This window comes from Sus scrofa, chromosome 1, assembly GCF_000003025.6.
Source record: "Sus scrofa isolate TJ Tabasco breed Duroc chromosome 1, Sscrofa11.1, whole genome shotgun sequence".
NCBI lineage: Eukaryota > Metazoa > Chordata > Mammalia > Artiodactyla > Suidae > Sus > Sus scrofa.
The window spans coordinates 95,873,688-95,899,432 of NC_010443.5; the positions used below are offsets into that span (position 1 = coordinate 95,873,688).

The 25,745-nt window shown below is 38.9% G+C and overlaps 1 protein-coding gene across 5 annotated transcripts in view; it reads left to right on the forward strand.

The window, feature by feature from the left end:
- The window catches only part of C1H18orf25 (chromosome 1 C18orf25 homolog), a 90,613-nt gene extending 64,993 nt beyond the window's left edge, over nt 1-25,620 (forward strand). For 2 of the 5 annotated variants that reach the window (XM_003121416.6, XM_021092546.1), the window contains exons 4-5: nt 7,399-7,525; nt 17,134-25,620. In XM_003121416.6, coding sequence (XP_003121464.3) covers nt 7,399-7,525; nt 17,134-17,323 — 317 coding nt within the window. In that variant the 3' untranslated portion in view covers nt 17,324-25,620. Of the gene's footprint in view, nt 1-7,398; nt 7,526-11,095; nt 11,164-17,133 lie in introns of all 5 variants that reach the window. The other 3 variants (XM_021092553.1, XM_003121415.6, XM_021092561.1) reach the window with 3 other exon arrangements.

Sequence of the window (25,745 nt, forward strand, 5' to 3'; positions counted from 1 at the left end):
GGGGGCTGGAGCAAAGGAGAATAGCAGCTGAGTGGAGGAAAAGACAAATGGATGGTCCCAGAGGGTTGTATTTTGTGGATGGCCAAGAGGGTAGAAGTATAGTGTTTCACATTGGTGTTTCTCCTGCCTCTTCCTAATTCTTTCTCCTTTTGCACTAGGGTCTTTTCTATACTCTCCCAGTTACTTCCACTACGCTATCTCTCTACCTCATTGAACCCATCATCCAATCCTTTTTCATCTCCCCTCACTGCGTTTCTTTTGCTCTCTAGCATATGCAAGCCTAACTCTCCTTTGCCAGTGTCCTCAGCTCCTTGTATAGTTAGCTTTTCTATTGTATCAGCTGGCCACGTTTGATCCCTTGATGCACTCTTGGAGCCTTTATCCACACTGGAAAAAATCACATAGTTGGGGAGAGTTAAGGGTCGTGTTACTTCCTAATCTCTCTGCAGCTTCATCCTGGCTCTCAGTGCTGCCCAGCACCTTGCCCCTTTCCTGTGGCAGCACTCTTTCTGCATAGTGAGTACTTCACTGTTCTGAACCTCTCTCTACTCTGCTACCCTGCTTGCACCTGTGCTCGGCAGATGGCCTTGCTGTGTTCTTTACCAATCAGTATTACCTCAGGTTTCTGCCACGAAAGCTGTTTGTTCTCTGCCTTTTTCTAAATATGGCCAGTAAAAATACCACAGGTACATACGTGCCCCCTCCCTCAAGCCCATGTTCTTCTCAGTACTGGCTGTTGCCTTTTCCTCCATAGGTGAACTTCTTGGAAGTGTCTGCTCTTCCTTCCCTTGCATTCTTTTTCAGCTTGCTTTGCTCCATTAGCTTCAGCCCCATCATTCCTCTGAGGTTCCCCTTGCCAAGGTCTTGTACGGTCATCTTACCACCAGTTCTAGTGGGCTCTACTTATTCCCTCCTCTCAGTGGACCTCTCTTCGGGATTGTTGAGCACTTCTTCCTAGAAATGCTCTTTTAATGGTTCCCTGGCTTCATATTTAGGGGTTTCCTTTCTGTCTCTCACTTTAGCCTTAGTGAGCTCCTCCCGTTATTCCCATCACTTAATTACTGGTGTTTGTCAAGATTCCGTTTTAGGAATCCACTCCTCTGGATGACCTTTATCATCCCACCTATTGGGAGGACTTAATCAAATCTGTTGTTTCCTCTCTAAATCTCTGACCTGAGCTTTAGACCAGGAGTGCCTCCAGCTGTCTTGTTGGACATCTCAGAAGCCTGTCATCATCATGTCCTAAGCAACTGCCCTCACCTGTTCATTGTTGCTCTGAATGGCACTATATCCAGTTAACTAAACCAGAAACTTAGGCTTTTTTTTTTTTTTTTTTCCTTTTTGAGAGTTAAGTTTTATTTGGGGTGAAATTAGGACTTAAGCCCTGGAGACAGGATCTCAGGTAGCCCTGAGGAACCATTCCCCTAGGCATCATTTTTTGCTTCTTATGTTCTTTCATCTGCCTGATTCCCAGCATTACTCATCCTCATCCTTTGTGTTTCAGCCAGTCATTTCTCACCAGGGTAGCAGTCTAACTGGTTTCCTTGGCTCTAGTATTTCCTGCCTTGCCATTAGTTGCATTTCCATACATTAAAAGGGAAAAAAAATTTAATACAAAATTAAATCATGTCACTCCTCTCTGAAATCCTTTATTCACTCCCTGCTTTTCAAGATCAAGTCCAGACTTCTTACTGATGATCTGACCTCTGCTGATGTTGCCAGCTCATTTCTTATTACTCTTTTTACTACCATTACCCCAAATCTCACCAAATTTTATACCCTAAAGGGCAACGCAGGCTTCCTAATGCTGCTTCCCTTACCTGTGCCAACTCTTCCACGAGAGCTTCAGTGTCCTTGATTATTCTCAAGTCTGGGAGACATTCCTTTTCTCTCTGCATCCAGGACATTTTCTTACCTCCATATCAGACTAGTTTTCAAGCCATAATGCAATGGACTGCTTTTTATTATTCCTGAATATATTGTAAGCTCGTTGAGGATAGAAACCATGCTTCCCTTGTTTGTTCCCTGTGCTGTTCCTAGCAGTGAGCCCAGTGCATAGCAGGTCATAAATAGGTAGTTATTTTAGAAACAAATAGATGAAGTAGACTGTTATAGGTACACAAGGCAAGGCTGCTCAAACTATTGGATGTGGACAAGTTGAAGGTTTGAAAAAAAAGGGAGAGTATACAATTTGTATTCCTCCCTAGCTGTGCAGTAGGAACTGTGCATGATAATGGTCTTAATTATAACATTGGAGTAGAAACTGGGCAAAAGACTTGGCTACAGGTAAAGGATTGATCAGAGCAAGGATCTAGATTTACCAAATCCAGACTTAACCAAATCCCACATAAGCAACCTAGATATAACAACACTGAGTTTTGTAGGCTTGTGGAATTCAAAGATATGTGCCCACTGCCAACACCACATAGAAGCACATATACATTACCCTTTAATACACAAGGTTAACAAGCCTATGTAGACTGTAGAATAATCTGTCACCAGTTGTATCTAGAAGCCTCTTAAATCTTCTATTTTCTCATATGTGCCCCATTTTTCTTTTTTCTTTTTTTTCTTTACTGAGGTATAGTTAATTTACAAGGTTGTGATAATTTCTGCTTCATAACAAAGTGACCCAGTCATACATATACACATATCCATTTTCTCTCGGATTCTTTTCCCACATAGATTATCACAGAATACTGGGTAGAGTTCTCTGTGCTATACAGCAGATCCCCACATCATTTTCAATTGAAGAAAAAAGTAAAAGTAATATTAAAGAATTGTAAAAAAAAAAAAGGGGCCCCAAATCATACTCAAACTTGATTACTTTTCATAGGTTTTAACCAGCAGCTACTTATTTTTTTTTTCCCTTGAATGTTGGTAGAACTTGCTTCTTTTTTTTTCTTTCATTTTTTTAAAAAAAATTTATTGAAGTATAGTTGATTTACAAGGTTGTGATAATTTCTGCTGTACAACAAAGAGATTCAGTTATACATGTACATACATCCATTCCCTTTCACATTCTTTTCCCACATAGATTATCACAGAATATTTTTTTTTTTTACAGAACAAAATACATATATTTAAACACCATTACATTCAGACAGATTATTATATCATGGATCTTAAGAAACAGATTAAGTGTCTCCCTCTGGAGAAGTGGAATGGAAAATATGCTGAGACAAATAGGAAATTTATTCTATGCTTTATCCCATTTTGTATGGCTTTCATCTTCACTATTTAGTATTATCTATTACATTTCAATTTTTCTTTAAAAATTAGAATTATATTGAAATTGTATATATTATGCAACTAAAATTTGTAAAGAAGAAAGCCTTATATATCATTAAATATTTTATATAGCATAATAAAAAGAATAACTTAATTGGTAAGAATAACAAAAATAATATACCCTCTGAAAACAAGTAAAATATAAAATGCATAAATTGGTTAAAAAACAGTGTAACTATATAAATATGTCCTCACAATTTGTTCCATCTTATTGATTCTTCAATAAAGGCATTACACCATTCTAGGTGATGTGATAAACAAGACATTATAGACCTTACATTGTACCATGGAGAGAAATGGTTATTAATAATACAATTGTAGAACTGTATTATTTAATTGTACAGTTGCATTATTATAATTATCATAAATTCTTTGATGGGGAGGAAATCAGAATCAGATCTAAGACTTCAGCATTCCAAGAATGATGTCAAATGACCCCCTTCATGGTGGATTACACACTTATTTACTATGAGATATATTTCTTCTCCAGAGATTCCTTGTTTGTGTATCAATTGTAGATTTTTGATTTGATATGAGTCTATATATATATATATATATATATGAGATTGTTTTTAAGTTGTTGTTCTCTTAATTGCAAGTTCATCTCCAGTATCCTGCATTTGTACCCACCTCTTCTCATGATTTCTGATTTTGGTGGCATAATTGTGCATGAATGATTTCATATCTTTACTGTATATATACCTTTACTGGTGAGCCTTGTCATTTGTGGAGTTTTTGTTTCCTGTTGCTGTCTTTTCTTTTCTGCCTAGAGAAGTTCCTTTAGTATTTGTTGTAAGGCTGGTTTAGTATTGCTGAATTCTCTCAACTTTTGCTTATCTGTGAAGGTTTTGCTTTCTCCTTCAAATCTGAATGAGGGCCTTGCAGAGTAAAGTAATCTTGTTTGGAGGTTTTTTCCTTTCATCATGTTAAGTATATCATGCCACTTCCTTCTGGCCTGCAGAGTTTCTGCTGAAAAATCTGCTGATAACCATATCAGGGTTTCCTTGTATGTTACTTGTTTCTTTTGCCTAGCTGCTTTCAGATTTTCTCTTTGTCTTTAATTTTGGTTAGTTTGATTAATAAGTGTCTCAGTGTATTCCTCCTTGGGTTTATTTTATATCGTACTCATTGTGCTTCCTGGATTTGAGTGAGTGGTTCCTTTCCCATGTTAGGGAAGTTTTCGGCTATTATCTCTTGGAATATTTTTTCTGTCCTCTTCTCTCTGTCTTCTCCTTCTGGCACCCCTGTAATCGGATGTTGGTGCGTTTAGCGTTGTCCCAGAGTTCTCTGAGACTCTCTTCATTTGTTTTCAACTTTTTTCTCTTTTCTGTTTTGCATCCATAATTTCCACTAATCTGTCCTCCACCTAGCTTGTTTGTTCTTCTGCCTCCTGTATTCTGCTGTTAGCTGCTTCTAGTGAATTTTTTATTTCAGTTATTGTATTTTGCATTGCTTCTTGTTTAAGTTTTATATCTTGTATCTCTGCTCAGTGTTTCCTGTAAATTATCCATCTTTGCCTCCAGTTTATTTCTAATGTCTTGCGTCATCTTCAGCATCAACAGTCTAAAGTCTTTTTCCTGGAGGCTGAGAATCTCCTAATCAGTTAGCTGATTTTCTGGGGTGGTTTTCTTTCTCCCTCATCTGAGTTATAGTTCTCTGTCTTTTCATTTTTATAGGTTTTTGGTGTGGTGACCTTTTTACAGATACAAGAGTTGTAGCCTCTCTCACTTTTGGTGTCTGCCCCCTTGTGGCTGAAGTCGGTATGGCAGCTTGCTATAGGCTTCCTGAGGGGAGGGACTGATGCCTGCCCACTGGTAGGTGGAGCTGATTCTAGTCCCTATATGGGTGGGGCTTAGTCTCTGGATGGGATTAGAGGCAGCTGTGTGCCTGAGGGGTCTTTAGGCAGCCTGTTTACTGAGGGGTGGGGCTGTGATCCCACCTGGATTGTTGTTTCCCTGGGGCTTCTCAGCACTGACTGATGGGTGGGGCCAGATTTTCCCAAAATGGCCACCTCCAGAGAAAGGCAGCTGCTGAATATTCCCAAGAGCTTTGCTTCCAATGTCCCTCCCTCACAACAAGCCACATTCACCCCTGTTTTCGCAGGATGACCTTTAAGAACTGCAGTCAGGTTTGACCCAGATTCCTATGGAGACCTTGCTCTGCCCTGGGATCCAGTGCACGTGAAAGTCCGTGTGTGCCTTTTAAGAATGGGGTCTCCATTTCCCCCAGTCCTGTGGAGCTCCTGGGCACAAGCCCCATTGGCCTTCAATGCCAGATGCTCCAGGGGCCCTTTCTCCCAAGATCCCAGCTTGTGAGGGTTTGATGTGGGGCTCAGAACTCTCACTCCTGTAGGTGAGTCTCTGTGAACCAGTTAGTTTTCAGTCTGTGGGGCTTCCCACCCGGGAGGTATGGGGTTGTTTGTATTGTGAAATCGCCCTTCCTACCTCTTGATGTGTCCTCCTCTTTTTCTTCTGGAGTAGGGTATCTTTTTTAAGGTTTCAGGTCCATTTGGGTGTAGATGGCTCAGCTTTTAGTTGTGAATTTTGTTGTTTTTAGGAGAGAAGTTGAGCTCTAGGCCTTCTGTTCTGCCATCTTAAATCTCTCGAACTTGCTTCTACTTATTTTTATAGTGTTACGTGTAACACTTTTGTATGTTATATATACACTTTTCCCAAGTTTCTACATAGCATGGTAGCGGCTGTCTTTTGATATCAGAACACTTTGCTTATTTAAAGTTTTTTCTTTTAGGCCAAAGTCTCAGAGATGGGATTATAGGGTCAGAGAGTGTAAATATCGTAAGGCTTTTGCTTTGGGACTGTCCATAATTTTCCAAAAAGGTTACACTAAAAATTGGCAGGAGTAATGAAAAGTATAAGGTTTCTCAATGACCTTGAAGTATTGGAATGAGTGAGGTGAGAGGGAGGAGGAGAGAGTTGTGTGTATAAAATCTTAACTTGTTTGGTTTTTAAGAGGTGTCACAAAGGATTTTTTTTTTAATGTTAAATGGGAAATAATTTTGTATCACATGACAATTTATTTAAATAAAAATACCCTTTAAATAGTAAATGAAAACTTACAACCAGTGCAACTGTGTTTACTTCCTATTTACACCTAAATATTCTAAAATTCATCCTTTCAAGTTACAGCATTCAAGAGCTGGGTACATAGGTTGAATTTAACTCCTGCTAGAATTGTTTATAGAACTGTGTACTTTGATGCTATGCCATTAGCCCTTATTGAGAGACAATTCTGTGAAGCTCATGTTTTCTGTAATGCTGGAAAATATGTTTTATTGCACCAAGGAATAGGTGCTTTATGAAGACCTTTGTGAAAAAGTTCTTAACATGCTCCAGTGCCACAAACTGTTTTGCTTTCCAGAGTATGTGGTTTGTTTCTGTCTAATGAGAACTGTCAGCAACATACAAGTTATGTTTCAGTTGCTTACAGCAAAAATTGTGATTAGCTTCTAGCCTTCCCTGTTAGATGTGGTTTCGGGTATGATTTTGTCAAGTCTACATTCCTTTAGGGAAAATTGTTAAATCTTTCATAAGGCATCCCAGTATAAATATGATATTAATGATTCTATTGTTTACTCCATTTGTACCTTTGAGATTTTTTGGTTTAGAATTTTATTCTATTAAAGTGATAATCAGTAGAGAACCCCATTGACCTCTAAGTGGTGACAGACCTGTCTTTCAGGTCATTTAAAAGCAGACTAGAATTGAATGCAGAAAACATTACAGAGTAACGTAAACTATTACCGCAGTTTATATATACTTAAATTTAGATGTACATATTTGTCAGAGTACTCCAAAGTTTTTTTTCTGAGGGAAAGTGGGAGATGTGACGTTCTTATTTTTATGTACTTCTGTGTTGTTTGAACATTCTTTTAACAGTGAACATGTTATTCTGTTTAATTTTTTTTTTTAATAGAACACCACCCCGGCTTATTTGACATAGGTAACAGTTTCGCTGAGGCAAGCTCTCACAAGGCAGTTCCACTTCAGTGATTAAAATGCAATGAGAAATCTGTCAATGGGTTGTTTCTGATGCTGGTAAGGAGTCAAAATGTAGTGCTTATTTTTTTCCCCCTTCTCTCTCTCTCAGGTCATTTGGATCCAGGATTCCTAGCAAGTGACAAAACACCTGCTGGCAATGCACCACTCAATGAAGAAATTAATATTGCCTCTTCAGATAGTGAAGTAGAGATTGTGGGAGTTCAGGAACATGCAAGGTAGGATATTAATTGGAATATTTTAAATTGTGAATTTTATTTTAACCAGAAGACAGTGGTAGGCCTCACGGCATTACTGGCATGAAGAGTGGGAGCTTCCTGTGGTTTAAGAAATATGTTTTGATTAAATGCATAATGAGCTTCAGAATGTGTTGCATATTGTTTTATATCAAGAATGTCTTGGAGTTCCTCCTGTGGTGGTGCAGTGGGTTAAAAATCCAACTGCTGTGCATAGGTTGTTGTGGTGCGGGTTCAGTCCCCAGCCTGGTGCAGTGGGTTAAAGATCTGGGGTTGCCACAGCTGTGGTGTAGGCTGTAGCTGTAGCTCAGATTCGTTCCCTGGCCCAGGAACTTCCATATGCTGTGGGTGTTGCCATAACATTAAAAAAAAAAAAAGACTATCTCAGCCGTACATGTATGTGAACCAGAACTCATAGTTTTCTCTTATTTTTAGCAAATGTTTAGATGGCTTGACAGATTTTTTTTTTCCTATTATGACATAAGTATTAATGTATTTCCCTCCCTACCCCCCCCATCCATATTTTCTTGCCTTTCACTTTATCTTAATTGTATTGGGAGCAAATAATTGGGAAATCTGCATCTAACATCATACCTCTTTCCTAGAGCACTTCTTGTCTTTCATGAAAAGTTGCAGGTTACTTCCCTAATAGTGGATTTCTAGTGATGTTCATATGATTCAGGGGGAAAAAAGCCACAAGACATCAAATTAGTAGTATAGTAGTATGAAAATTTTACTTTTATGAACCTTGTCATTCTTTAAGGTAGGAGGTCAGCAAACTATAGCCCATGTGCCAGATCTGGCCTGCTGCCTGTTTTTATATGGACCTCGAGCTAAAAATGGTTTTTACATTTTTATTTTTTTATTTTCTTTTATTTATGTATTTATTTTTTGCTTTTTAGGGCAGCACCCATGGCATATGGAGGTTCCCAGGCTAGGGGTCGAATCGGAGCTACAGCTGCCAGCCTACAACACAGCCACAGCAACTCAGGATCCGAGCCACATCTGCGACCTACACCACAGCTCACGTTCACGTCAACGCCAGATCCTTAACCCACTGAGCAAGGCCAGGGATCAAATCTGAAACCTCATGGTTCCTAGTCAAATTCATTTCCGCAGCGCCACGATGGGAACTCTGGTTTTTACATTTTTAAATGGTTAAGGAAAATAATCAAAGAAGACTGATGTTTTTTGACATGTGAAAACTATGTAAAATTCAAAGAGAATTTATCCGTAAATAAAGTTTTGTTGGAACAGAGCCATGCTTGTTCACTTATGTATTGTTTGTGGTTATTTTGCAGTGCACACCAGTGGCAGAATTGAAAAGTTTCATCAGACACCTTAGGGCCCTCAGAGTCAAAGATATGTGCAGCCCTTTGCAGAAAAAACTTACTGACTCTTGCTTTAAGATAATGGTCATAAGAATTAGGTGCAGCCTTCTCAGAGGAATGTTTAGCGTACACACACACACACACACACACACACACACACGACAAAATTTAGACTTTGGAAAATCTGTATTCTATATAGTGAACAGTTTTTCTCTTATGCCACATGAGTGAAGTTTTGATTTTGTGATTTCCCCAAATAGGTATATAACATAGTATCTGACCTTATTTTTAGATCTGATTTTAATCTTTGGTTAGCAAGGTAATAAAACATTCACCAGCATTTCTTCTGTTGTTTATTTAAAAGGTCAACTTAGGAGTGGAGAGTGAGGGCAAAATACGCATGCACATAAATTGAGGATACCTTTTTTTTCTAAGGAAAACTGATTATACTTTCTGAGAGCATTTATTCGTTAACCAATTAGGACTTTAGGGATGTAGAGTTAAGTCATAACTTAACATACCATCTTGTCCAAAGGGGCTGGTTCTCTTTATCAGTAATAGTATTGTCCCGGCATTTCATCCTCTATCCTGTATACATGCCTTAAGTATGCCTGCATGGAGGCTTCCCTTTTCATTGTCTTTCTAAATAGTTATTTCTTCTATTCTGGTGGGAGAGAATTTTCATTCTTTAGTCTTTCCTTTGCCTTATTCTTTTTTCTGCCTTAATCAAAACTTTTTCCAGTGAAGTTCTCTTCACTTTTCAGTCTATTCTCTTCAAGCTAAATTATCCATCAAAATTAAGAAGGTAGAAGAACTCTTGACTTCTTCCTTTTTAGCATATGTTTGCCATTAGTTTATTTCATCACTGTATAAATAGAGAAGGCATTAGTTATTGTAAGTTATTATACTTTTAAGCCCCATGTCAGGATGTTTCTAAAATGTTACAGTATTTTTCATTTCAGGCTCTTTACTGTAAAACTTATTTTGGGAGTTCTCATGTGGTGTAGTGTGTTAAGGATCCGGCGTTATCACTGCAGCAGCTCGAGTCACTGCTATGGTGCAGGTTCGATTCCTGGCCTTGGAACCTCCACATGAAGGAAGTGGAAACAAAAACAAAAAACAAAAACACACAGCTATATATTGGACCTATTGACCAATAGATTGATTTGGGTAAATTATTGATTTGGGTAAATTATCTTCAGTTGTGCCAGGAGCACATTATCCAGTTACTGGCTTCTTCTTGATTTACATTTCAAATTTTAATTCACTGTTAGTCATGTGTTCCCACTTAAGTAGGAAAGAATAGGTAATTACCTGTATTGTCTATCTAATCTCTTACTCTGCTGGGAGAGACATGTCACTTGCCCCAGTTCTCTATTAACTCCTACCAACTCTTCTTTCTTTATTGTCTCCTCATGCCTAGAAATGCTGTAACGTGTGCTGTACTTCCTTTCAGCTTCTTTGTTCAACTTTCCTTCCATAATGAATCTTGGGCTACTTTTTCTACCAATATTTTTGGTATATAGAATTGAAATTATTATATTTCTGTTAAAATTTGGAAACTTAAATTCTGAGTTTCTCACTTTCAGGACCTGTGCATGTACACACACACACACACACACACACACACACACACACATACATACATGTGATCTCTAGTACACCCTTCTCTGAACTTGTCAAAGACTTTTCTCCAGATTGTCATTTTACTCTATAAACATATTTGTTTCATTCTTAACTAAGTCAGGTGATTTTGGGTACGTTTTAAATAACATGCTTTGACATTAATTTCAAGGACTTTTTCTTACAGGCTCTGAAGCATAACAATGTGTTTTATTCTGGTCATTTAGTTTGAATCCTGGGGAAATCATATCTTGAAAGTGACAGATCCATCCTGAAATCTCAGTGGTGGCTAATAACAGTTCATGCAATGGCATATAGAGTTGACACATTTTTTTGGAGTACTTTGTATGGATTCTTGTATCATTTTGAGGGGATCTTTTATTTTGGTCTTTGGGTCTAGGTCTGAGTAAATCCTACTGACTCTGCTGTGTCTTTCAGAAAAATTTTTCAGCATTTCCTTTAGAAGAAGCATGGTAATCTTTAAAAAGTTGAGATTAAAAAGCTGAGAAGCAGGAGGGGGGAAAGGCTTTCTTGTTGGTTGCTTCAGACTTGCCCCTTTGGCTGCCCGTATCTCATCTGGAATTTATTTCTTTTACAGGTCTAGGGTTGCAGTTATGAAGTATTGATGGGCTTCTGGCAGGGTTATCGCTTGGAAGAAGGTTTTAGGTTTTGATCCACATCTTTTTGTTCTAATTTGATTTGCATGCATAGATGTTTTGTTTGGATTTAGTTGTCCTGTTCTTATTTTTCTTCTTGGTGTTCTACCTTGTGGCCTTTCTGAGAGTTTTAAAACACTCAGACGTGATCCTTGAGTCATTCTCTTTGGGATTGGGATTGCTCTGACTTGCTCTGGGTGCCATTTTTCCCTGTTGGAAGCATTTTGTTTTGTTTGACCCTTACACTCAGTAATTCTAGTTGTATGTGCTTTTTTAAAAATGGTTGTTTTTCTTTTTGGCATGCTGATATATTTTCCTGCTCTTTCCTTTTGAATTTTGATGTGTTCACTTAGTTTCCGTTTTTCTTCTAGTCATAGACCAGAAAGCATGCTTTCTCAACTAATAGTTGGATGCATCTTTTATGGCTGCCTTGGATTGCTGTGATGTACTCCTGACATTACCTAAATGTCATTTCCAGGTGTTAATTTTTGGACAGTCCAGTTTCACAAGATGCTCTTTGCCAATGACATGGAAACTTTTCAAATATTTCTAGTTCTTCTGTGCCCACTTGATTTTACCAGAAGTTTTAATGTATGGCCCTCTTGCCAATATTTTCCTTTATCTTTGGTCCTTTTTCCTTCTTTTCTTTTATGAGCCTCATTGGTAATTGACCTAGGAAGATGAATGCCTATGGTATTATAGATCTTTATGTTATGGAACTGTGTTGAAACAGTTCTTCAGTACCCGTTATCTGAAGCTTTTATGAATAATCAGACCCTTAAACCTCCTTTCACTCAGTCTTGTGGTTATTGGTTAATGTTGGTTCACCCCTCATCAGAAGAATTGATGGGAAGGATTTTATTTTTTTTTGCTTTTTAGGGCGGCACCCGTGGCATATGGAAGTTCCAAGGCTGGGAGTCGAATTGGAGCTATAGCTACTGGCCTACACCACAGTCACAGCAACATGGGATACGAGCTGTGTCTGCAAACTACACCACAGCTCACGGCAATGCCAGATTTTTAACCTACTGCATGAGGCCAGGGATCAAACCCACATCCTCATGGATACTAGTCGGGTTCATTACCACTGACCCACAATGGGAACTCTGAGAAGGCTTTGGCATTTAAGATTCATTGTTTCCTAGATCCGTGAAAAAGCAAGGAAGGCAGATGAGCCTTTTCCTGAAGCCGCAAGGATTCACTTCATCTTTAGTTAGGAAAAATAAGTAGGAATCTTATCTAAGAGGTCACCTTCAGGATCTGTAAATGAGAGCAAAAATGATTAATTTTTAATGTTGTTTTCTTAGAATAGTAAGGTAACTATGTCAACAGCTGATCATCAGAGACTGCCCTCTTTTTGTGTTTTTTTTTTTTTTTTTTCTACTCTTAACTCTCTCTGTTATTGGTTTTAGTGTATGAAGAACAGGAAATTATTCTGTCAAAATTAACTCTTTATAAGTAGTGGATTCAGAGAGGGAATGGGGTATTGAACTGAGGCCTAAACAGTTTTTCTTGGTTATAAGATTCAAAATATGTGCAGCCCTATTGCCATTCATATACAGATTAAGTATTTTGTGAGAGAAAAAGCTTGTATCTGCACTAGAATCTGATTAGATCAGTTATAAAACAGCCTGAATATGTTCCCATCTCAGATCTTTAATAGTAAAAAAAGGATATATAATAATACATGATGCTGTATTTTATGTTAGTTGCCCTACACAGTTGTGAGTGTCTCACATCCTTTATATGCATCTCCATGGGATTTATAGCAATCGTGGTAGTCCTATTTCCTCCTGAATTTTTCCTCTCTCTCTCTTTTTTTTTTTTGGTCTTTTCTAGGGCCGCATCCGTGGCATATGGAAGTTCTCAGGCTAGGGGTCTAATTGGAGCTGCAGCTGCCAGCCTATGCCACAGCCACAGCAATGCTAAGTCCAGACTGAGCCTGAGACCTACACCACAGCTTACAGCAACACCGGATCCTTAACCCACTGATTGAGGCCAGGGATTGAACCCCCAACCCCATGGTTCCTAGTCGGATTTGTTAACCACTGAGCTATGATGGGAACTCCGATTTTTCCCCTCTTTATCTGATATACGTTATTCTGTGATGTACCATCTTATAAAAGGGTTTGACCTTTTTTCCCCCATACTTAAAAGAAATATGGGAGTTCCAGCTATGGCACAATGGTATCTGTGGTGTCTTGGGAGTGATGGGATGCAGGTTCCATCCCTGGCTTAGCATAGTGGGTTAAGTATCCGGTGTTGCTGCACCTGTGGCATAGTCCACAGTGCAGCTCAGATCTGATCCCTGGCCCAGGAACTTCTGGGTAGCCAAAAAAAAAAAAAAAAAAAAAAGTGTTCAAAACCTTATTCTGTTCTTATCCATCTTCTAACTGCCATTTTAGTCAAGGTGGTTGAGGTCATTAAATCATTAAACATTTTTGAATTTTTTTTGGCTTACAACACACAGAGAAAAGTTGTTAAGTGTACCTATACTTAGGTGACAGAGGTACAGAGGTCCTCCTTGTGCTACCTTCAGTTACAACCCCTGCCCCTGCCCCCTGTAACTACTAACCTGACTTCTAACAGTATAGTTTTGCCTGTATTCAAAATCTTACTGAAGTTGATAATACTTTAGAAGTCATCTTACAGTACTCTTTAAGATTCTTGACAGATGCTCCAGCAATTGCTTGAATGTTTAGAAGGCAGATTGGCTGTACTTGTTGGGTAGTAATGGTCATCCAAAATTTGCCTTCTAGAAACTGAATCATGGTTCTTTTTTGGTCTCAAGATCTCTGTACAGGTGGAGGAGCTGCTTTCCATGGTGCTTCTTCCTTCTTTGGCAGCTGCCCTTCCAGTTGCAGTTAATAGGAGACTGGAAAGCTGGGCTCATCACATTCTCCAGAGAATCTAAAAAAAAATTTTTTTTTTTTGGTAAGGGCCGCATGCACAGCACGTGGAGGTTCCCAGGCTAGGGGTCCAATCAGAGCTGCAGCCAGTGGCCTACACCACAGCCACAGCCACGCCGCATCTGGGCCACGTCTGAGACCTACACTATAGCTCATGGCAACGCCAGATCGTTAACTGACTGAGCAAGGCCAGGGATCAAACCCGCATCTTCATGGATACTAGTCGGGATCATTACCGCTGAGCCACAATGGGAACTCCGAGAATCTAAAATTTTGAAGAGAAACAGATGAAGAAAATTGGGGCTTGGGTCAAATGAGTGAGACCTAGTTGTTCTATCATCCTTAGGTTCTTGAGTATCTTTCCAGTAAATTTCCTTTTTTGCTTAAAGTAGCACAGTGTGGATTCTGGTAACTGGAATTCTTTGTGACGTAACTACAGAAGTGATTTAACTTAGGTAGCTGAAGAAGTGCCTCATCTTCTATACTCTATTAGTAAATACCGTCTCTAAACCTCTCACTCTCCTCCTCTGGACACTTTAGAATCTGCTTTGCTCTGTATTGAATGGCCCCCAGGGGCCAGGCTCCTTACCATCAAACACAGTATGTAGTACTTCAGGTGTAGCCTGAGAAAGATACAGTTATTTAGTTGGAAATAAACTCTCCAGAGGAGACCTAAATTTGTTCTGGTTCTGTGCTTTACTTTCTTAGGACCCTGGACAGTTCTCATGTAGTCTTGGTTTTCTCTTCTGCAAAATGCGAAGATTGGATTAGATCCCTTTTAGAGCTCTTACCTTATGTCCTGATTTACTTTGTATGATACTTAGGGAGCAGTGAAGGGTAACAATTGGGACTAAATATACTTTTATTGCAGAGTTATTTCTAGGAATTCTGTCAAAGATTACATTGACTTTTTGGTAGCCACTATTCTCTGAATTTTTCTAAGTTTCTAACCGTCTTTACTTCAATTACTACTTATACAGATGAGCTTTTGAACTGTTGAAGAACTTTATAGTTTTAAATTAATTGATTTTGGCCTATCTTTTCACTTTTCTGACTCTTAGTATGTTTGCCTTACCCAATTTAATCACATCTGTAAAGTGACAAAATGATGTTGTAGAAAGCATTAAACCAGAAATCACACTTAGGCTGAAGTTCCTTAACCTACACTTTCAAACTGTATGGCCTTGGGCAAACCATGTAACCTCTTTAATCCTCAGTTTCCCTGTCAGAGTATGGGTAATAATTTCCACATCTACCTCATAGGCCTGCTGTTATTGTCAAATGAGGAGAAATTGCTTAATCTAAACTTGATTAAGTATTCTCTTGCCATTAGTCATCAAAAATCATTTCTTTAAAATTTGAACAGACTCTGTTGGTGACATTCTTCCATGACACTTGATCATTTAATTTGAGTATATTTAGTGGATTAGACAGATTTGGATTAGACTTTGGACTTTATGTGTCTTATTTAAATGCTTTTTACGAGCTAATCTTTAAAAAATGTGGTAGCCTCTAATGTGGGTTAGTTGCTACTTAGCCCATTTCTGAAAAGATGATGGCCCCTGGTACTGTAACAAATCTATATTCTATCCTTACTCTGGCCTTAAGGGCCTGTTTTTGGCACCTCTTGGTCAGGGAGTCATTTTCAGGATAGCCTCTGAAGAAACAGGGCCTTTCCCATGAGCTTAAGGGCCTTTAGGGGCATTTCTGCAGCTAAACCTTTTCCATTGGTCCTCACATGTTTTCTTTTGAACCTGGTGATGGAGGTAGCATGGGATCAGAGCTGGAGTCCTCAAATGACTCAGTGTCATTCACTGTGTACAGGTTGTCAGAACAGCTGCTCAAGATCCACTGTAGTAGTTAATGTGACCAGAATTATGCCACTTGTCACTTATCACATATGCTGCATAGAGACCTGCCTGTTACATACACACACACACACACACACACACACATTCACATTCACATATACTTATTTATTTATTATGGCTGTACCTACGGCATTTGGAATTTCCTGGGCCAGGAATTGAATCCGAGCCACAGCTGCAAGCTATGCCACAGCTGTGACAGTGCCAGATCCTCAACCCACTGTGCTGGGCTGGAGATTGAACCTGCACCTCCACAGTGACCTGAGCTGCTGCAGTTAGATTCTTAACCCACTGCACCACAGTGGGAACTCCTCATCTGTAATTTAGATGTGAGGACATAAGGAGCACTGATAGCTTGAGCTGCCTGCTTACCTCTCACTTAAATCAAAACTCAGTGGTTCATCCTAGAGGTTCACAATTCTATCATGTGACTGGAATGTATAATTCAGTATTTAGATGTTTCTGAAACAGTTTTCTCCCAGTGAACTCTTGGTGAGATTTGTCAGCAAAGCAGTTCTGTCCCTCTGATAGAACACTTTTAGAGAATCTAAAGTGAGAACTTCAGCCTTGCTACTTCCACTGTTTCTGTTGTGAACCTTCAGGATGAGGAAATTGATCTAGTACTCATGACCTAATACTTAGAAATCTGACCTGTAAAAGGGGTATTACTGTTCCTGTTTATGAAGGTATTATTACCAAATATGGCACAGAACTTATTTTAAGAACAAATTTTATCTGTAATTTTTTCTTCCCATTTTTTAAAGTTTTGTTGAAGTGTAGTTAATTTACAATGTTGTGTCACCTGTATTTCTTACTGTTTCATTTGCTCAGACTAAGATTGTCTGGACATCTTAATTTTGTCTGGATTTATATACTGCCCTATCTGAGGACCTCAGAGGCTTAAGTGAATTCAGAGAAACATGAACTTACTCTTTATCTTATAACAGATCTAGACATAACTCAGGAGTTTGTGGCTGAGACAAGACCCTTGGTTTTTTTCGGCTAACCTGAGAGAAGTGAGGAGACAGACAGACAAGGAGGGAAGGAGGAAAAAGGGGAAGGATATATTGGTTGTGGGTTTCATGAACTTGCAGAGTAGGCTTATCTTAGTAAAGGTATTGATCGGTACAGGTGAAGCTATCTTGTCTTCTCTTTTTCCTGTGGTAGGATTAACCGTGCTTTTGCTCCTCATCTCAATTGCAGGTGTGTCCATCCTCGAGGAGGTGTGATTCAGAGTGTTTCTTCATGGAAGCATGGCTCTGGCACACAGTATGTTAGCACCCGGCAAACACAGTCATGGACTGCTGTGACTCCCCAGCAGACTTGGGCTTCGCCTGCAGAAGTTGTTGACCTTACATTGGATGAGGATAGTAGACGTAAATACCTACTGTAATACAATGTCACTGTGTTTCCTGCACTGTTCCCTTCAATTTCCTCCTCCTCCTCTTTGTGACATGGAAGTTCATTGTCATAGCTTCAGCCTCAGAAGCTGTTTGTGGCATTGTATAACTCATGGAAAATTGCCCCCCCCCCCTTTTTTAAATTAAAAGAAGTCACTTAGGAAAATAACTTATCACAGAGAAAAGAATTTTTCTTCTTTCCTTCAGTAGGAATATGAGAATGATGAATGTTATTAGACAACTTCATTTTATTTGGTGACTTTCAATCTTAGGAAACTCTACCTTCTGTTTAGAATAATATTCTAATTACCAGGTGAAATGGATTTCAGTTTTCGAATCTTGTATTTATTTTTCTGTGTGATAAGATTAATATCTAGACTTGACCACTGTCAGCCCACCCATTGGCACTCCCACCTTAGGGCGTTTGCACACATATTAGTCGGGTCCTTACTGGTACCTCGTAGGGCATGTGCATTGAAAACCTGTCCTTAAAAATAGAAGACAGAAGTGTTACTTTGCTTTTAGCTTAAGTCTTCTGCCTTCTTTCCTGACTTTGCTCCTGGCTGACTTCCTACAACACAAATAATTGATATGCCCCTTTGTGTTTATAAATACTGCTAAGGTGAGTTAGTTGATTTCCTTGTTGCAATAATTCATAACTTTGGAAAACATCTCCTTTTGGGGCAGAGGCATTTCAGATAGATACCCACCATGAGGTTTGGGCATCTGAAGGGAGTATTAAGAGATTCCCCCCCTCCCCCCGGTTTATTCATATAATGGGAGAACATAGAACCTGCTACGTAGGTAGAATATGAAAAGTTATGTGGCTTCTAAGGCTCTGACACTTACAGATCTGAGAGGACAGTGCCTTCTTTCATAGCCAGTTTCTCTATAAAGGCTGTACAACAACTGTTTGACACTTGAGCTGACGTCCTGATGCTATATTTGGGTATTTTTCTCCTCTGCCTTCTAAAAGTGGAAAAATCAAAATACACCATAAGAAATGTGACGCAAGCACATTAATGGCACTGTAAGTTTTACAGCATCTAACCGGAATAACAAGGGGTAGTAGGAGCTTCAGGGAATTCAGGAAATGCCAGTGTTGGAGTTTTGTGGCATTAGCTACTACCTTTTTTCCTATAACGTTGTAGTTACTGGTGAATTATTTTACAAGCAATACCTAGAGTTAGAAACACTATGTACTGTGCACAGGGAGGAGTGAAGTAATACTGGCTTAGAAGACCTCACTTTTTGTTTATTCACAGTTTATTTGCTTTTTTAATGTTTTCGTTCCATTTTTACTGTATAATGTGGCTGTAGTCCTTTGCCTCCCTCCCCAAATGCCTTGGGGGCTCTTCCGTAGCGTAAGAGCATGAGAACTACCATTTTCAGTTTCCATTCAGCTGACACGCATATACCAAGTGCCTGTTGTGCAAAAGGCACTGTGTGAGGTGGCACTGTGGGGCTGCTGAAGTGAAAGAGACACCCCCCGCGTGCGCCTGTGTCAGAGTCTGCCTGGCTCCACCTGCCTGGCCTTTTCTGCTGTGTTTTGTAAAAACTTTTTTATTCCTTTCCCCTTCTTCCTGCTGCTTTCATTTGTCCGTACACCTCTTCCATGGGAGTGTATTTAAGCTTGTGTTCTTTGACCTTCTCTGATAACATCTCATGTGATCTGGCCTCTGTTCTTCATCAACTTTTCATTTTTCTATCAATCTACATTTAATAGACCAGTCTTTTTAAATGATCATGAACTCCAGTTTTAGCACCTCATACCAAGCCTTTCACACAGCCACAATTCTAGAGAAAAACCAAAGACCTAGAGGCCAGAGCAAAATAGGACCTTCTGCAGATTCACTACTGGTGTATCCTTGGACCTTCACATTTTACTTTAGGATTAATTTATTGAATTTTACTGTTACATGTTGTTTTTGACTTGAATTAAAATGCTAGACAAAGCAGAAATGTACAATTTCTGGTCTGTGTTTTCCAGGAAAATCATTGGGAAAAAAATAGAGTGGATTATATGACTTGAAGTTTTTTGCAGCTTATTTTCCCCCCAGTATCAGGGCAGAGTCCCATTTTAAAGAACATTTTTGCATTACCTATACTTTTTTTTTTCCCCAGGGCTGCACCTGTGGCATATGGACATCCCCAGCTCCTGAATTGGAGCTGCAGCTGCTGGCCTACGCCAGAACCACAGCAACACAGGATCTGAGCCTCGTCTGTGACCTGTACCACAGCTCATGGCAACACCGGATCCTTAACCCACTGAGCGAGGCCAGGGATTGAACCTGCATCCTCATGGATACTAGTCAGGTTTTTAAGCCTCTGAGCCACAACAGGGATTCCCGCATTACCTGTTCTTATGATAACGATTTGTTTTGTTTTGTCCAATTCCACATAGCAGGTGATTTCCAGGACAATTTTCTTTAGGTCCCTAATAGTCCTCCTCTAAAGAGAATTCTTTTGGTGTGCTGTGTGCACTGTGGATTGGGAGCAAAGGGTGAAGTTGTAACGAAGCTCTTTTCTGGCCTTTCGCTTTTACATTGGGTTCCATATACATACACTTGGCCCTCATCTGTCCCTTTTCCAGCACCTTGACTACCTGGCTTGATGCACCAGAACAAAAATTAAGATGCAAAAAGCAAGGAGGGGAAGGGATGCTAGAAAGTCAGCTTTTTTCTCCCTACTAGGTTGGGACTTTTCCACTTACTAACTATAGAGAGACTATGTTTCAATTCTTTTTTCGTTGCCAGATCCAGGAGAGTCAGGCTATGATTGCTGGCAAGATATTAAAGATAAAATTGTCTGAAATTCTGTGACATTTAAAATTTCTTTTAAGGGGGTCTTTTTAAACCAGAGTTTTACATTTGGTAGCACAAATTCTTCTTTATGCTTCACAGTCTCTTCAAAGTGATATCTCTGCTAAAATGGTACACTTGGGTCACAGATAGTTTTATGGCACTAACTTGGTTAAGTGCCCCCCTCCCCAATTTGAAACCATGGAGTAGTAAATTAGCTATTGCATCACCTGGACTGCCCTGTAACATGTGATTACTGTTTGCCAGTAGTTGTCTTTTCATTTTGATGGAAGGGGCCAGACTGAATGGACGCCATTAAAATTGAGCATCCCATCAGCTCTGCTTTTATTATTATCAATTGTGAATATGAACTGTCTAATTTGCAAGTTTAGTCAGTTACTTTTAGCAGATTAGCACCGTATAGGTAACTTAAAAATGAATTTGTTGCCTGCTTTTTATACTGTGTCACAAGGTTTTTGAAAAAGCTGGGGACACAATTTTATCTTTTAGTTTAAACTTTTTTTTTTTAAGGCAAAGAGCCCTAATCCCTGTTTTTCAGTATGTGTGTGATGTGACTTCCATGTATATATAAAAATGATTGCGCCCTAACCAAACTTCCTCAGATTGTGCACTGTTTGTTTAAAATAATCACGTATTTTAGTCCAATGCTGTTGTATTTTTTCATTTTATTTAAAACACTACGTACTTCTAATTCTTTTAACAAATTTTAAAGGGTAGTGATCTTAAAAAAAAAATCACTGGATAACTAGGAAATATTTTTGTTGTTGTTTTGTTTTTTAAAGAGTACAAAGGTCATTTTGAAGCCTTTTGCTCCTCTTACCGTGAAGAATGAAATGTTAGCCATTGTATGGCTAGGAACCAATGCACTTGGTGGTTAACAGATCTGCTGTTGCTGGAGTGTGAGCGTGGACTTGATGCAGTGACGACAAATCATTGCTTAGAATTGATGTTTTAAAATGTGCAACTCTAGTTTTTAAAACAAAATTTGGTTCTTCTTTACGTTCATTATTTAGTTTTTGTTTCCATTTAGTATTTAATGGTCTTTGGAGAAAAAAAATAATAAAACAGAGTGTTATATATATATTTTTTGGTGCAAGATAAGATTTTCTGTTTTTTTTTTGAAATAAGTCTGTAGCATAAAGGTTAAACTATTTTAAGACAAAATAAAATAGAGTGTATTTAAACAATGATAATTTCTGAGGATTTTTTTTTTCTATCTGCTTCAGTTAATTAGATGGTGCCTGGAGCAGCTCTCAAGTTAGCTTTTGAATGTTAAAGTGAATTATATTTTGTTAACAGATCTTATTGTTACATGTTGCCCTGACTTTTCCAAGCAACAGCTGTATCCTACTCCTAGAATATTTTGCAAGTGGGCTTTGGCTTATTAGATCTAGATAAAAATAGCTTTGCATGAGCTTTCCTTAGCCCCCACCCCCCATCCAGTTAGGACCAGTGAGATTTCAGAGAAAGCTGAAGACTCCCTAGTGCTAGGCCTCTTTGCTCCTGGGAACAAAGCTCAGCTGACAGTTACTTCCCAGAGACCAGCGTGCCAGGGTGATGCTGTGACTACATGCACTTTGCTCATGGTTGAAGCAAATACAGGATGTTTCAAAAATAGCCTAAATAAATTTCCTCCTAATGTGGTTCTATTTTCAGGTTTTTTATTTGGTTATCAAAATGGTAGGAACCACCACATTAACATCTTAAGACTTTTGTAACTTAGCTTCACATAAAGGAGACTGGGGAACTCAGGAGAGTAAGGCTTGTGTTTATTAAAATATCCATATTCATCAGATTTTTAGTTTTGCTTACACAGGAAAGAGATGTGTTAACAATTAGAAAATATACTTTAACAGTTAGAAAATGTCTTCGGTTTTTCGAAATGGTTCTCTTATACTACCCTGTATCTGAGACCTAGACATATTAGTGCCTATGAGAAACTTCTTTTCTTGGGCTCTAGAAGAAGATTGTTTACCTTTGGCCCCTTTTGCCTTGGATGCTGCTTTTGAAGACTAGTCAAGGCATGAGTAAGTAAAATCATCTGTGACTAGTACTTAATCCTACTCTGGCTTTCTCTTTACTCTGCTGGCTTTTGGCTTTGCTTTCCCATATTTGTATATTTTTCACAGTAGATGACAGCTATTTATATCTTTAGTCCAAACAGAAAAATTACATAACCTTTACCAAATATATAAATATTTCTTCAGTTCCAATTTTGCAACTGTGAAATAAGGTGAATTTCCTCTAGGTTTTGTTTGAACCATATTACTGATCTGTGAAGGAGTGAGCCTCCTAGATCCCTGGTAGGTATGATTTTCTTTACTTCCTTAACTCCATGGTTTAGAGCACACTGATTTACAGAATTAGAGAAGTTCCTGGTCTGTACAGTGGAGCTTTGGCTGGGAGAATCTGCCGGAGCAAAAGAAGGCAGTGGCAAATACAGAAGGAGCAACGAGCTCAGGAAAAGATGCAGGTGATGCTCCTGACCATCGTAGAGATGTGGAAGAGAGCACCCGTTAGCCCAGCAAAGGTCATGACACTGTTGGCTCAATTCAGCTGTCATTGTGCTACTGTGGGGGTAGCATGCCTTCTAGCTGGGGATGGTTTTAGGCAAAGATTCTCTTATGTGATGAAGATTCACCATTTCTTTCTTGCTGCCAAGTCTTAAGATCTCATGTGGTACGTAAAAGGTGGTGATGAGGTCAAGCCTTAGAAGAAAGTGGCAGCAGCAGCTGGTATGATCTGTTCCTTGGTCCTGGCCTGCTGCTTGGAAACACCCCTTGGTTGTAAATTCTATTGATTTAACTTCATATGCTTTGTTAAAGGAAACTCTTTGGTACCAGTTTTTTTCCTTTGTGCTTTGATAATTGACACCTCAAAGGAGTCATTTCTCTTTCCTTTCCGTGATTGCTCTGGCCTAAGAATGGGAACGTGACGTGTTGGGGACTGTTGACGCCACAGGTGTGGACCCTCACTTTTGTGGTTGAGTCTATAGCAGACAGATCTGACTTTAGGATGGATCTTGGCATCTGCAACACCTCATTGCTGCAGACCAGAGAGTGTGTTGACTGGTGTTTTAAAAGCCTGAACCAGAGAACAGGCGACCCCAGAAGGACTGTATGACCACTGAGGGATTTGATTTCTATGCCTATAAAGTGGAGAGTTTCTAGGATTTCTTTTCTGAGACTGAAAGGTAGAGCTGTGTTATTTTAGGGGGTAATTCATTGTTCTGCAGCGCCATGGCTTTTCAGGCAGGAATTCAGAAGAGCAACTCACTCCAAAAAGCTGTTCAAAGGACGACAGTTCTTTCATCTCACTTAAGCTTTTGGAAGGTGTTGGATGATGCTGCCCACAAAACCTTGAATTTCTACAAACTCTTTTAAGAGTTTTAAAAGAGTATTTATTTCAAAATTTCTACATGGGGGTAAAAAGTGGTACAGATTGTTATCCTGATATTGCAGATTGGAAGACTGAGAACAGAAGAATAACAGCTTATCCAGATTTCCATAGTCTTTGCAAGAGCAGATTTTCCCCCTGTAATCCAAATTAGGACTTTTGAGCTTTAAGAAAAACAAAACTTCTTTTCCCCACCTGGTTTTTCCTTCATGCTTATTGCTGCTGATTCTGCTTTGTTCCAGCCTGAGAAGAATTGCAAGTCTTTCTGAGAAGGTCATGTTTGGTTCCCTTTTTTCTTGGGCTAAGTGATCACAGATTTAAACACCAGACTCACTCATCTGTATAGGCCTCTCAGCTCCAGCTCAGGAATGGCCTCGGCAAGTTTTTCCTAGATAGATTCCCTGTCTCCTAGTGAAACAGGAAAATACAGATGGTCAGTAAACATAGGAAAGATGCTTGAGCTCACTACTAATATAGAAAGGCATCCTTACATTATAGGCTGCCGTTTCACAAAGGCAGAATCAGACAGGAATACATTTAAATCCAATTAGGAGGCAGGACAAGGACAACTCACTTGCCCTCTTGTGTGAACTATTTTGGAAAACGGTGGAATTGTCTGGTTAAAAAGCTGTAAACCTCAAGCTGTGGACTTAATGTTTGTCCCGCCCCTTTCATATGTTGAAGGCCTGCTCCACAATGTGATGTTATTTGGAGATGAGGCGCTTGGGAGGTAATTAAGTTTATATGAGATTCTAAGGGCAGAACCCCCATGATGGGCTTAGCGCTCTTACTAGAAGAGGAGACCTCAGCCTTACATGTGAGGACACAGTAAGAAGGCAAGCCAGGAAGAGGGTTCATGCAAATCCGACCTTGCTCATCTTGGACTTGGAGCCTCCAGAACTGTGAGGAAAAAATGGCTTGTTCAAGATACCCACTCTAGCATTTTGTTGCGACAGCTGGAACTAAGACACCCATGACCCAGTAGTTACTCTCTCTGGAATAATACCCTTGAGCAACTTTTAAACTAGTGGTAGCCTATGTAGGGAAGTCATGAGATCAGTTCAGCGTCTGTAAACTATCTTTTTACTTAAGGAAATATAACAACACAGAAGATAACAGGAGACAGTATTATTACATGAAACTTGTTATATACTGATAAACATCTACACACAAATACTTGTGTGCATAGGGTCAAGATATGCAATATATTTTATTTATTTTTACTGTGGGTTGTAGTAAAAAAGATATGGAAAGCCATGGTTCTAGAGAAACTAGTTTTATGTGCTTAAAAATGTTTAGTGTCACTTTCCCTAATTTTTGGCTTATTTCAGTGAGGGCGTTCATCTGTAGGATGGATAAGCAGTGTATTTATTCAGCGTTTAGCCTTTAGCCACTGAGAAAATTAATATAAGCAATATTTATATACTTATATCCCATTATAGCAATGTGGATAAACCTCAACAATGTGGAGTAGGAAAAGAGCAAGTTGCAGAAGATGTACTGCATGAAGTTTAAAAAGAACAGTACATATATTGACACAAGATTGACACATGTAGAGTAAGAATATAAAAACATACGTGAGAATAATAAACACCAGATTCAGAGTAATGGTCCCCAGAGGTGGGGAGAGGTAGGGAGGGGACAGAGCTTCAACTTTCTTGGCAAAATTTCTTAGGCTGGGTAGTGGGGACACAGATGTATGTTATTCTTTGTACCTTTAAATATTTCATAATAAAATTTAAAAATTGTTCTGTCTCAAGTAGAACGAATAAAAGCTCTTTATGACATTCCAAATGAGATTAGTAGAAATGAGTAAGATGAAGCAGATTTCTTTTAGATGCCCTCTACATGTTTTGGATATGTCACCAAAAGTATAAGCAGCAGCAAAAAATAAATTTGATAAATTGAACTTTTAACAAAATTAAATTTGTGCTTCAAAGGATACCATCAAGAAAGTGAAATGACATCCCAGGGAATTAGGAGAAAATATTTGTAAATCGTGTATCTGATAAGGTACTTGTGTCTAGAATATAAAAACTTACAACTCAAAAAAAGACCAAAAAAAAAAAAAATAGACAAAATATCCAAATAGGTGTGTCTCCAAGGAAGATACACAACTGGTCAATAACATGTGAAAAGATGCTCAATGTAATTAGTCACCAGGGACATGCAAACTAAAACTAAAATGAGATGTCAC